This window comes from Dicentrarchus labrax, unplaced genomic scaffold (assembly GCF_905237075.1).
Source record: "Dicentrarchus labrax unplaced genomic scaffold, dlabrax2021, whole genome shotgun sequence".
Lineage (NCBI taxonomy): Eukaryota > Metazoa > Chordata > Actinopteri > Moronidae > Dicentrarchus > Dicentrarchus labrax.
Window position 1 is genome coordinate 4406139 of NW_026136714.1, and position 13613 is coordinate 4419751.

The 13613-nt window shown below is 39.1% G+C and overlaps 2 protein-coding genes across 2 annotated transcripts; one reads left to right on the plus strand and one right to left on the minus strand.

The window, feature by feature from the left end:
- Positions 1–23: 23 nt before the first annotated feature.
- tchp (trichoplein, keratin filament binding) lies at positions 24–6008 on the minus strand. The gene is made up of 13 exons (XM_051421427.1): positions 5875–6008; positions 5326–5520; positions 3763–3973; positions 3615–3671; positions 3200–3268; positions 2358–2531; positions 2166–2278; positions 2005–2071; positions 1724–1896; positions 1552–1633; positions 1276–1461; positions 956–1099; positions 24–851 (listed from the first exon to the last, which is right to left on the minus strand). Exons 2-13 carry the CDS (start codon positions 5514–5516, stop codon positions 819–821), a joined length of 1500 nt encoding a protein of 499 aa, XP_051277387.1. The 5' UTR covers positions 5517–5520; positions 5875–6008; the 3' UTR covers positions 24–818.
- Positions 6009–6888: 880 nt separating this feature from the next.
- On the plus strand, positions 6889–11853 carry gltpa (glycolipid transfer protein a). The gene is made up of 6 exons (XM_051423411.1): positions 6889–7052; positions 7206–7335; positions 9528–9586; positions 9674–9807; positions 9902–10052; positions 10135–11853. Exons 2-6 carry the CDS (start codon positions 7233–7235, stop codon positions 10315–10317), a joined length of 630 nt encoding a protein of 209 aa, XP_051279371.1. The 5' UTR covers positions 6889–7052; positions 7206–7232; the 3' UTR covers positions 10318–11853.
- The last annotated feature ends 1760 nt before the right edge of the window (positions 11854–13613 follow it).

A 13613-nucleotide genomic window follows, 5' to 3' on the forward strand; every position in this document is an offset into this window, starting at 1 on the left:
CTGCATTAATGCAAAATACTAAATTTATTTGTTTTATTAGTTTTATTAAAAAACAGGATGGAAAATATACAGCTCTAAAAGTGCAAAAAAATCAGTTCTTTTCTACATATGCAAACAACCGGCATTAAATTATCGACATCAAAATGGCACTTCACTATATGTCCTCATAACCTACATGAACGCTTCAGTTTTTAAAAGGCACAGGTTCACAAATTTCCACGTGTTTTGAAACATTACTCACACGTCCTTGTACATTTAAAGAGTTAATGGAGGATGAAATTGTTCTTGTTCTTCATACTGGCTGGGAAAGTACCTCTTCACATCGCGGTTCCAATGTAAGAGATGGGGACACGACTCACAGTCTTTGAACTGTGCAAAAATGCATTTTAAAGTTGTGAAATCATGTGGGCCTCTTCCAAAGTTATAATCTTTTGAGTGCAGAATTCTCTTCTTGTGTTGCTGTCCCTCCACTGCAGTTCAGTTCAGAAAGAAAACGCAGTACAGGAAGAGATCAAAAAGAGGGAACTTTGCACTAAAAGAATAAAAAATCCTCAGTTGATTTGATAAACTTTGAAATGCATGTTTACACTGAATGAGGAGTGTGGATTTTGTCCTTCAGTTACTTGGAATCACTTTAAGAAACCTCTTCATGGCCAGTATGGACAGGAGGAACCGCTACAGTGACCACGCACTGTGGATGATGAACATATGGGCGTATGAGTGTTGTTTTAAGACGCACAGAAATGTGACACTATTCTTTAAAGCTCATTACGTGTAGAAAAATATTAAATTGATTGGATTTCCGTCTTGCAGATGTCTCATGTCCAGGCTGATCGAGGTCTGCTGTGAATCTGAAAGAAACCATTTCAAGCATATTTTAACACTGAAGGAATATTTTACAATATGAACATTCAGGATCCGTAGTTTCATCATCGGCTTGACTTTTATCTTTTACCTTCCCCTGGTATCCTTTCTTGGCCATCCTCTGCATTTCCATCCTCAGCTCCTCCTCCTGCATTTTAAGAGCCTCCCTCTCCTCCTCCTCCTCCTCCTCTCTCCTGCGTTGCTCCTCCCACTGCTCTTGGCGCTGCTGCTCCACCTACAGTTTACACAAAGAAAAAACTTTAGGTCTCAAATGTACATAAATAAGCTGCTATTGTGGCATCATTGTCAGAGACTCGGACTAGATTTCTTTAGAGGTCTAAATAATTAACTTTGGTGTGTGGAGGAAGAAAAGGGGCTATGAAAACACAAAGCACTGCATTGTGTGCTAACCTGAGCATCTATCTCTTGCATCCGTGCTGTCCTACGGCCCTCTTCTCGCTCCATCTCCTGCCGTCTGATCTCCCTCTCCAGCTCCAGCTCTTGGATCAGCTCTTCTCGTCTCCTCAGGGACTCCTCCTGAGCCTCGCGGTTGTTCTGCATCTTCAGCTCCAGCTGTTGCTGTCTCCCCGCAAGCACCTGGCCACAACAAAGAAAGGAGAGCTGTTGTTTAGTTCTCATATCTTTTGAATCAAATTAAGTTTCATTTTGATTTTAAAACTAATTCACCTCTTGCATGAGCCGTTCTCTGGCTCTCCTCTCCTTCTCCCACTGAGCTTCTCGTTTCTCCCAAACACGTTGAGCTTCTTCCCTATAATGGATGAGATGCATTGGTTTGTATTTGAGGACAAGCAGAAGTCCCTTCCTGCGGAGTCAGAGCTTACTGAATCTCGTTGCTCACCTGTGTAGGATGTTGAACTCAGCCTCCCTCTCCTGCTCCAACTGAAGCTGCTCTTCAATCACACGTTTCATCCAGGCAGCGTCAGCGATGGCCCTTTCTCTTCGTACAGTCTCCATCTTCCTGTCCTCCTGCTCTCCTTCCAGCATGGCTGCCAGGATCTTACAGTCGGCCTCCTGGAGGGACCAGAGGAATTTAAGGTAGATGTAGGAAAGTCAGGCACATTGGACTACATGTAGAAAAATATACTGTATTAAAAGATACAAGAGGTGAAGTAGACTAACCAGTTCCTCCTGCACTTGCTGGGCTCTCCTCTTCAGCTGAGCACGATATTGCCGGATCAAGAAATGCCTAGTGGAAAACAAATCCAATGAACCCAATACGTCACCAGAGTGAAGTATCCTCTCACTTGTAATCAGCTATCTGCAGAAAGAGCTTCCCTTACCCCATCTCAGACTTCTTTCGCCTTTCCTCCACCTCCCTCCTTTTCTCCTCTATCTTCTCCAGCTCCCACTGCTTGACCAGCAGAGTCTCCTGCTCCTTCTTTAGACGCGTTGCCTGAGAGAGAAAAAAATGCTTAAACACATCTGCAATATAATTTTTCACAGTAAAAGTATTTTTTCCAAGTTCTACATACCTCCTCTTCCCTCAGCTTCAGTTCTTCCATCTGTTTGCGAAGTTCTTCGGCCCTCTTCCGCTCCTCCATGTTCTTTTTCTCCTCTGCTTGCCTCATCCTCTCCAGAGCCTCTTTTCGGGTCCTCTCATACTCATTTTCAAAGCGTCTCGTCTCCTCCTGCTCTGACACTTCTTGCTGCATGTTTGGAGAGATGGCTCTCTTACAGTAGGTGTCTAAACTTTCTCAATTATGTAGCATGTTGAAGGGATTAAGTTGAGTAGATTTCAGACTTGATACTGTGTTCACAGCTGACATGAGCACCATTTAATTAAAAATTGATTTGTTATAAATAATTAGTCGAGGAAAAGGATAATGACAAAGTTAAGTGACTTGTGGGTCCTTTGTGTCACCACTGGCTTGACGGAGGTAATACTTAAGAGCAGCAGCTCGTTCTCTCTCTTTCAGGGGTCTTTAAGAGCGTCCCAGCGGGTCCCCAGAAAAATGGGCAACATTTTAATTTCCCTGTTATTTCACTGAATAGAAATTAGTCCAATGGGAGAATATGTAAGAATGACTATTCTGTTCACAGGCCTAACGCTGTTAATACCACAGTAAATCTTCATCAGATGGGGATCCCTGAGACTAGAACTTATCAAACAGGGGTCTGCAGCCTGATGTGAATCTATTTGATGGTCCTTGACAACAAAAAGGTTGAGAACCACTGCTTTAGAGTATGAGTTTGAATAAAACTGAGTATTGTACACCAACTCCTCAAGTGGGACAAAAGACCTTAAGGTCAGAAACACATCTTATCTGAACAGAAGCTGAACTGTTTTGTCTGCCAGCTGTGATAAATGTCTTACCTGTTTCTTCTCCGATATCTGCTCCTGCCATTGGTTGACAACATGATCTTTATGTAATGATGACTCGACCTGTGGACAGATTAAAAGAAAGACTAGTGACATAGACGAGACAGAGATACTGATGAACTTGACCCTAAGCGGAAGGGATACCCAAACTTTTTATTCTCTTAAGTCAACGCTGGACTCGGGTTAACACAAAAGTCATGGAATATCCACATCACAAGCCCTATTAGTTTCCAGATCAAGTGGATGTCTTGACAAAAAGTGTCTGTTTTCCCTCTTTGTAGAGCTCTTCAGACGCACAGGATGGTCACAAGATTCCCGAGACCCATTTATCACTCCATCAACAGTCGGACTTTGAGATAAGAGGTCTGGCAACTTGTCACTTTTGCATTAATAGTTTAAACTTAGCTACCTCTCGCAAATCTGGGTTGTTTTTCTTCCAGTGTTCCCTCAGGAGCTCCTGTGCAAGCTAAGGAATAAAAAAAAAAGAGAGACACAATAAATGTTCTACACTGACAGTAGGAGCACCATGATGCAGCACTGAAAGGGAAATTTCCAACCTTTTTTCTTCTTTCCTCTCTCGCTGTACGGAGATCTTCAGTTTTTTGCACCAGCTGACTTGCCAACGTGCTCCTGTCAGGAACAACTTCCCTGAGCTCCGCCTCCAGCCGGTCTTGCTCCTCTTGAAGCATGGCCCTGAGCCGATTCCTGCGCTGCTCCAGGCTGGCCTTCTTTTCCTCCTCCAGTTTCTGTTTATAGTATGCTGACATACTGACAAAACAATGAAAAATAAAAAACCTGTTGGGTTGTCTCTCTCTGGCATCTTTGTCTGCACAGTGTCTATTTATTATTCACACACGCACACGTTATATAACTACACATTTATGAACAACACACTGATGTTCTGTACACCTACAGTATACTCAACAAACAACTAAATGCTGTAAAAGAGGCAGTGACTTGAATACTGTTACTTTCAGTATAATGTCATGTACTGTACATTTTGTTGATACTTATAGATAGATAGATAGATAGATAGATAGATAGATAGATAGATAGATAGATAGATAGATTCTTTATTGTCCTTTCCAGGAAATGTGTTGCCACAGTCTGAACATAATCTCATACGTATACACACAACATTAACACAAGATAGACATGTAAACACAGCACATTTGTACATACATTCAGGTATTTACACATAACGGCTACCGGGCAGTTTTGTTGAGTAATGCTATGGCAGAAGGGATGTTCTGAGTCTCTGACTGTATTGGGCAGCCCTATTTATATACCTAAAAGGCTGAGAAACCATACCTTAAACAACATGAACTGTACATCTAAAATATATATTATCTTTTGCTGATTACAAGTATTTAGTGTATCTCACCAAATGTACTGTATACGTATTTGTGTATGGTAAACAACCTGAAGATCACCCCTCTGGTGATTGGTTTGTTACAAGGAAAAAATTAGGCTAACTACTGTTTTGCTCTTAAATGCCCTCCTGAGAACAGAGCCCGACCAATATGGGATTTAGAGGCCAAAACCAATTTTAGAGGCAAAAAATCCACAGATCTGGCAGCTGATATAGTGAATTTTTCTTTTCTATATGGACATGACTATGCAAAGGTCCTCAGAAGGCTGCTTTCTTAAACAAATAACAAAAAAATCTTTAATATAATTGAACATTGCCAGCCATTGCTAGTGAACATTGCTGAGAGCTGCCTCTTCTCTCTTACTCTGTGCTGCTGGCGACAGTATTGTAAATCACAGCACACTCTGTTGGATAAACTTTGCAGTGACACCATTATATATGATATGATATGATATACCTGCAAAATATCTGCCAATATATCAGTCGGGCTGTTATTAAGAACCTAAGGTGTTGCCTGATTATGTTATAATTTACTGGGAGCATTACTTTGTGTATCACTGCCTCTTACATATCTTTAAAAATGCAATACAAAGACCTTGTGTAGCCTATATAAGGGATGATCACTTCTTAAGAAGAAACAGAAAACATCAACAAAAACAATACGAAGTAGTAACTGTTACTGGGGTATTTTGGTTGCTTTATCCTCCTTGTGATGTTGTCTGAAGTTGTCGGTGGTGGATGAAGTTACCTCTGCTGGTAGGAGTGACGGGAGCTCCACACCTCCTGTCTGTGGCTGCGGACACTCTGCTCCCTGAAGTACTGAGCATGCAGCTCCCACTGCTGCCGCCACCGGGCCTCCTGCTCCCGCTGCCGGGCCAGCTGCCCGGCCAGCACCCGGGACCGACTGGGCACATGGGCCGAGAAGGTCGGCAGAGCCATGGACCTGAAACATAAATAACACAGAGCATAAACAGGGTGCACATACTCCTAACTAATGCTGCTTGTTTTATAATCGATTACCCGACTAACTACGCACTATTTATGTGTATTAATGCGTTAAAAAGAGCCACTAATTCACACATACAGTCACCCTTTAAGTCTCTACTAATATGTATAAGTGTTAGTAATGTAAAGTCTATTATTTAAGCTCAAAGAAAGACAAGGAAAATCAAAACAATGTGAACAAAGCGTTTAAGTTACAGTAAACATCTCACCGCCCAGCGACACGTAACGTTACGTTAGGTTAGTTAACAACCTTTCTATATTATTTATAGCTCTATAGATAATACGTACGTACCCTGTCGGTGCTGAGGTAGGTCGTCTCCTCCTGATTTCTGTTGATATTAGTCGATGTTTTGCATTTCTACTCTGAACATCGCCGTTATTCGACCCCCGAGTCCTCCCTAGTTACCGACACACTTCCTAGTTACTCCCACGCTACGGGATGAAGTAAAGGACAAAGTTGCTCACTGGATTAAAACGCGAACTGTTTTTGTTGAAACAACGCAGCGGTGCACGAAAAAAAGTTTTTTTTTCTTATGTTGGGAGTCCTATTTTAAAGTATGATTATTAATAATAATAATAACAATAATTTGTATTTATTAAAAAATAAAAAGTATTCGCTTATTAAAACAAAGCAGCAGTGAGTAGGATATATATAATTCAGTACTGTTCCACTAATGAGTATTGATAATTAATTGATTTGTGATACATAGATATCTCTCTCAGCTCTTTTAATGCAGAACAAAACGGTATCAATAGTATTACATTATAAGCCATTGATCTCTGTGTAATTATAAAACAACACACAAAAAAATAAATAATAGATAGTATTATTTATTGTTAATGTTGTTGTTGTTGTTTAAGAATTACACAATATGAAATCACTAAAAAATAACTAACAACATAAAATAATAGTATTTATTGTTATACCTAATTTTCATCTTTGTATTGTATTTTTAAACTTATCTAATCTAGTTTATCGGACTAATTTAGTGTTTATTTCTCTGTATCATGGTCCACACTGTCTCATCGTCAGTCATCTGTAAAACAAACTGTATGAAAGCTGCCATACAAATAAAGTTTGATTGATTAATTGATAATATATAATCTGCTCTCAGACCTTTGAATCGCCGCCTACATTGGGCTCAGGGATAAAAATGAATTAAATAATTAATATCTGATAAATACACTTAAACAAACAGATAATCTGATTAACAGACCTACTCTATTATACATTTTGAGTTATGTACCACAAAACTCCATTAGTTGGCAGTAAAGCAGCATAATGTGATTGAAGCAGGACAGTGTCAGCTGATCGGAGCACATCAGCTGCTGTTCTTGTGTTTGTCCTGGACTCTTTAAGCGCCGTTTATCGGCCCTTTTACCCGACAGGTGGCGATGACCCGGATCTATCAGTAACAGGTCGATCACACGAGCAGTCGGCTGGATATTCTACCACTACCTGGCTTCAATGTAGGTGACTTGTGTGTGTATGTGTGTTTTCTCGGGGTGGGGTATGACACACACACACACAGAGACACACACACACACACACACATAGCTTTTTTTTCTGGTGTCATTGTAAATCTGCAGCAGAGGGTTGACAGCCTGTTGCTCTCATTTCAGAGGTAAGAGTGTGTCCGGACTAAAGAGATGGCTCTGTTAATGGAGCACCAGTTCAGACAGCTGCCAGCTGACAGACAGATAGAAACAAGACCGTTTCTGGAGGCTGTGTCATACCTTCCACCTTTCTTTGGTAAGTGAAGTTTCCACAGTGTGACACAGTAGAGACCAATGCAGGCACCTCTGACAGCATTGCTGTGTGGAGATACATGTGAATGCACAGATATCAGTGGCTGCAGAGAAAGGGGGGGACAAATGTATTTCTGTTCAACTTCTAATGTTTGACTTGTCAGAAGCTACACTAAAGGCCAGATTGAAGGCACAGACAAACAGATATTAATTAGTTTGAAGTATGTAGATTCATAGTGCTGAATATAATACAGGCCTGACTGTTAGATTGGATGAACGTGCACACGGATGTTGGATTTTAGCTGACAGAAGTTCCCCTTTTTCCAGCGTCATACACAGTGTGCGGTGGAAAAAAGGATTGTGTTGGGGGGCACTAGTTGATAAGAAGCATTCATAGTTGCAATCATGTAGCCGTACTGGCTTTATGTTAGTAAATCTGACATATAATAATCAGTTAATGACGTACATGCATCAATATTAGCTGTTTGCACTCGATCCATGATGATAAAGATACAGAAAAATGTGCATTGCAGAACTATATTATATTATCAATATTTAAGAGATCCCAAAATTTCACAAATCATGTTTTCAGGGGAGCTCATGTGTTATTAAGAGGAGCCAAGCTCCCCCTGGCTCCCCTGCAGTTTGCACCCTGTTCATACATTTTTCATGTTCAACTTTGATTAATAAACACAAAACTTGTTGTTGTTGTTGTGGGGAAATCTGTCACAACTCTTCTATCAAACCTAATGAAACGTTCGTACCCTTTCCAAATGATAATCTTTTTTGGATCGTATTTCTCTCCATCAAGCTGTCCACAATCCTTTAGCATGCATAATTTAATCCACTGGCCTGGATTTTAAGTTGTGAAAATTGATTAGTACGGTGTTGAGTTCCCTTTGCCCATTCACCGGCGGCATGGTGCACCAGGGCATCTTTGTGCGACTTCATTCTGTATTAATATGCCAAAGGTCCTCTATTGAATTTGCCATGTGAAACCCTTGAGAGGAACCAAGTCTGATGTCGATATTAAGCTCTTTCCTCCTTGTCACCATTGTTTTTCCTGACCTAGAAATTTCTTGGCCAACTTTCCTACAAGCTATTAAAGTCCTGCACACTCTCATAGTACATTCACACAGGTGTTTTAAATTATTTTGTCTTATTAGACCCTCTTATCCAGGCCTGCATGGACAGCACTGACTCTCCTGTTAGTTTTTAACCTGTTTTAGTAGGACAATTCATATTTTTAATGAGTTGAATTTTAAGTACAGTGACCTCAGTAAACTCCCAGCACGGCTCTGTCCAACTTCAACCTGAGAAGAGGTCTAATTAGCCAGAATAATTAACACCTGTGTGTGTTTAATGAGCCGAGAACTGAGCAAATGATGCTGTTTGGGGCTTATTCCTGTTTGTCGTTTATATATTTTAGGTTTATTAAATTGTTTTTTGTTAAATATACTTTACTGTTACTCTCCAGAGAGCTGTTTAATTGCCCATTGTTTCCAGAGACAGTGTGCATTTGTAACAGAAATCTTGCGAAGAGAGTGGAAAATACAGAGACAGCCACACAAGATGAGGATGTCTCCGAAACAAGATATGTTGCCATCAGTGTTGAGGCGATGCATCACATCGGCACAATAGAGCAGACTTTTTCATCATGAGTAGTTTCCTCTAACAGCTCAGGAGCTGAAAGCTGTCTGTTGTGTCAGTGGGTCAACTAGGAGCCGTGTGTGGTCGGGACTCGAGATGTCTCATTGTTCACTATCTCATCGCCACATTCTCTGGTCCTCTAGTAGCCTAATTAAAGGACACCTAATGATAATACTGTGATGATGTGTCTGTGATATTGAAGGCCTAATCCCAGATTTACTTTACCTTCCAGCAATGTGGTGTTATTGTGGGCCGGCGTTTCACTTAAATGTACAAAATATGTAATTTATGCTGCTAGGGGGTCTCTCACATCAAAACAATAAGAGAAGACCAAGTTTGGTGACGTTGTGAAGTAGACACAAAAACCCATGTGACCTGTTATGAGGTCAGGTTTTCACATTTACCTTTTTACCTTCTGTGTTAACTGAAGAGGTTGTTGGTCACCACGAGAAACTCTAAAGGTGCTCATATTCTCATGAAGTTTCTGTTTACATGTCCTGTGTGTGGGTTTTCTCAGTCATTCTCTGTGTAAATATTCCTCCTCAGATTGCCTTGGCTCCACTATTTTCGCACCAATAAAAGCTGACATATCCGGTAACATCACAGTAAGTATAAAGTTAAATCTGACACTCAACTCTTACGTTTCTCAGTTACGCTATGTTACAATACGATGCACTGTTTTTGCCACATAGAAAATCAAGGCAGTTTATGATACCAACCCAGGACGCTTCAAGACACTCCAGCAGATTGTGGAGGCAGAGAAGGAAATGCATGGAGCACAGTGGCCCAAAGTTGGAGCAACATTGGCTCTTATGTGGCTAAAAAGGTTTCAGAAATTTTAGCATTTCAGGTTTTATGGATTGTTGGTTTGTGTGTGTTCTTTAACTTTAATCTCTGTGCACGTCTTCTCTATCGACCAGGGGTCTAAGATTTATTCAAGTCTTCCTTCAGAGCCTTGTGGACGGTGAAAAGGATGATAGCAACCCAAACCTCATTCGAGTCAATGTCACCAAAGCCTATGAAATAGCCCTGAAAAGGTATCATGGCTGGTTTGTGCAACAGCTCTTCAGGGTGAGTTCTTCTTAAAACACATATGCATATATAAAATACATAGAGTTGTGTATAAATTTGGCATTTGTATTTGCTCTTCTAGGCAGCTCTTTACGCTGCTCCGTATAAGTCAGATTTCCTGAAGGCTCTCTCCAAGGGTCGGGATGTCAAGGAAGAGGAGTGCTTGGAAAAAATCAGAAAATTCCTCATCAACTTCACCGCCACTGTTGATGCTATTTATGACATATACAATAAGCTGAATGCTGATCTTGATTACAAAGTGTGACTGTAGGATGTTCCTCTTTCCTCCAGTGATCCACTCAGTTTACAAAGTCATTTACATTCTGCAGTCTAGAGCTCTGCAGTCTAAAGCTTGACATGGCACCCTTCAGGTCATCTGACAGCTCACTGCGGGAGTGTATCATAATACTCTGTCACACACATCAAATGTTTTGCACTTGTAATCATCTGTGTGCCTGTTCTGGCTTTCTCAATATGCCTTTTACTTATTGCTGTTTGACTCTGGGGCAAAGTAGCTGCAGATTTAAACTCATTTTAAATGAATTTCTCTCCCTTTGTGGAGTCATTTTTCTTTACAAGAAAATCTTTTATGTTTAAAAGCAATAGTATGGCCAGATATTTTATATGCATGATCCTAAGTACTCTCACAAACGTGTGATAATTATAGCAAGAATCAAAGTGCTACTTATTAAAAGTAATTTAATGAGCCACAAAACTGTCAATAATGCAAAAATGTAATGTTTGATACTGTATAATCATTTCTCCCATTCATTTACGCATATGATGTTGAAAGAAACATTTTAAGGTTTTTAATTTCTCTTCAGTCTTAAAGTCCACAACGCTACCTGTCACTATTGTTCTATATCCCGAGCAAGATAAGGGCTGCGTTTATTTGTAATGACAAAACAAGAATTTAAAATGTGCTATGGCTATGGCTTTTATTTTGAAGTCAACAATCAAAACCCACAACTCATAATGTAGTTTATTTACAAATCCTTTGGAAAAGAAGCCTCATATTTTCTTCTGTTATAGTTTTCCATGTTTTGGGGGTATTGAACTGTAGTTTTTAATGAATTTTACTTCAAACATTGTCCCAAGTCATTTAGTAAAAGTTATACAAAACAATAAGCAGCTTATCATTTACCAAGACTTCTCTGACTTGTCTCATGAACATACACTGCTGGCTTTTAATACTGAACACCTGTTTGTGCCTTAAGCTGGAGGTACGGAGCATTTAATTAACCATGTCAGCTTTTCTGCCTTTAGTCCTTTATATTTTTATACACGTCACTTTGTGTAAACCAGGCAGGCTGATGGAGAACATAATAGTAATCACTACTGAAGCTATGGTCTGCCTCTTTTATACTACGATGCTATGCAGGACTTGATTATGTATCTTTACTCTTCTTTCAAAGCATGTGCTTTTCTGTCCACTCTCAGGTGCTTTCATTAAACTGAATGTGTACTTCCTTTAAACCTCATTGTCGAGGGGATATAAAGTGTTGTATTCTCACTTCTTGCCTTCTACACGGTTGTTAGATAGAATTTCAGATGATTGTCGGAGTAAGGTGTCAGATGTGATATTTTGACAACATACTGACTTTGAGTTGAGGTTATGTTGGTGGCCTTCGGATAATCAATACAGTTTTGAGTTTATGTTTGTCTGATGTCTCTCTCTGTGTGTGTGTGTGTGTGTGTGTGTGTGTGTGTGTGTGTGTGTGTGTGTACACTGCAAAACAAAGAAATCTTGTATTTTCAACTAATGTAAACCAAAATTTGCAATAAAAAATATGTGCAACAATTCATGTGTTCAGCATTAATTTCCTTTCTTTCCTTCTTAAATTAGATTTGTCATTTAATTCTGGTGCATTTCTACTATCTTTCTACCATTTTATATTTCTACTCCACTACATTCATTGGGAAATTCAATACTTGCTACTTACTTTGAAGATCAGTAGCCTACATTATGTATAAATTATTATGCATTGTTATAAATGTACTTAATAGTATATTAAATAGTTGTAATTCTTTTTACAAGTCGATGCATCATTTATAATAATCCAGTAACATCATGTAACACACACAGGCATTTCTGCTGTCTAATGAACACTTTAATGTTAACTACATTTTGCTGCTAATGCTTCTGTACTTCAGTTTGAATAAAATTATGAATGCTGGACATTTTTGTAATCGATTTTATGAGGTATTTCTCTTACTACTCAGCTACAGCACTGGTAAAAATGTGTTAATATTAGGAAATAAACCTCAGGAAATAGTTGTCCCTGGATTTGGTCACTGTTAGAACAAAGGTACTTATTTTTCTTTTGTGTGTGGCTCCCTTTGGCGGCCTCACCACACCCTCCTTCCAGACATTTATTAAACCGTATACTCTACTTCATTGTGTGATCTTGAATAGTTGAGAAATGGGTCGGTATTTGTGAAATATTGCTCCCTGCAGGCATGTTTATTCAGCAGTGAAGCCACCCATAAAGGGCACGCTGGGATAAAAAAGAAGGTCAGGAATTAACTTTCACTCTCAGCAAGGACAAGAAGTCTGTAAAGTGCTCAGAAATTTTTTTTATATTTGAACATATACAGTTGCCGTGACAACTGGGTAAATGACCTCTTCTGAGGAAGATCCTGTGATATGATTTTGTCCACTTTGATTATTCCTGTGTATGGTTTCCATTTTCATTATGCGAAAAAGTAAAAGGGCAATAGGTTGTGAGCAAGCAGTGGTGGAATGTAACTAAGAACATTTACTCAAGTACTGTACTTAAGTACCCCCTTTGACACTTTCTACTTCTACTCCACTACATTTCAGAGGCAAATATTGTATTTTTACTTCACTACATAATTTATTGACAGCTTTAGTTACTAATTACTTTACACACATTTTTGCACACAAAACTCTTGTAACTCTTATAAAATATGTTTTTGTTGTAAAAGTGTATACATATACAGCTGAAATTATCAGTCATTTAATCAATCAGACAGAGCTAGATGCAATTATTTTCAATTTCATTCATTTTTTAACAACATAAAAACATTTCAAGGTTCCAGCTTTACAAATGTGTGGATTTGTTCTTCTTCTTTTTTTATTAATTCACTAAGTCTATTTTTTCAGTTTTTAATCATTTAGTAATAATTCAAATGATTCTGCACTTCTCGTTGGACAAAACAAGCATTTTTATTGTGCTAAACTCTTCACTAATCGCCATGGTTGTGCATCCAAACATGGATGTGCAACTAATGAGATTAGTGGTATTCCATCAATCACATCTGTGTATATAATGTACATATAACCCTTATTTTTCTATTCTAATTATATTTTAATGAGTATTTTCTTATTTATTGTGTTGTTCTACTTTCATACGTGCAGTATTTTTACAGTGTGGTTTTAGTATTTTTTAGGATCTGAATACTTCCTCCACTGTGTGTCCATGACAGATCAACCAAAGCCATCAACTCTCCTCTACCATCAATGGAGCCTATCAACAGTTAATAACAAACACACTGTGAGGAAGTTTACACCATTATGTCCTGTGTTGACACGTAGAC

What these genes read in the sequence shown, in the direction of transcription:
- tchp (XM_051421427.1), bottom strand. Translation starts at nt 5,516, where the DNA reads ATGGCTCTGCCGACCTTCTCGGCCCATGTGCCCAGTCGGTCCCGGGTG. An exon ending in ACAACCCAGATTTGCGAGAG is followed by an intron (nt 3,269 to 3,614) that starts GTAGCTAAGTTT and finishes ATCTGTCCACAG; the next exon opens with GTCGAGTCATCATTACATAA. An exon ending in AGCAAGTGCAGGAGGAACTG is followed by an intron (nt 1,897 to 2,004) that starts GTTAGTCTACTT and finishes TGGTCCCTCCAG; the next exon opens with GAGGCCGACTGTAAGATCCT.
- gltpa (XM_051423411.1), top strand. Translation starts at nt 7,233, where the DNA reads ATGGCTCTGTTAATGGAGCACCAGTTCAGACAGCTGCCAGCTGACAGA. An exon ending in ATACCTTCCACCTTTCTTTG is followed by an intron (nt 7,336 to 9,527) that starts GTAAGTGAAGTT and finishes ATTCCTCCTCAG; the next exon opens with ATTGCCTTGGCTCCACTATT. An exon ending in GCTCTTATGTGGCTAAAAAG is followed by an intron (nt 9,808 to 9,901) that starts GTTTCAGAAATT and finishes TCTATCGACCAG; the next exon opens with GGGTCTAAGATTTATTCAAG.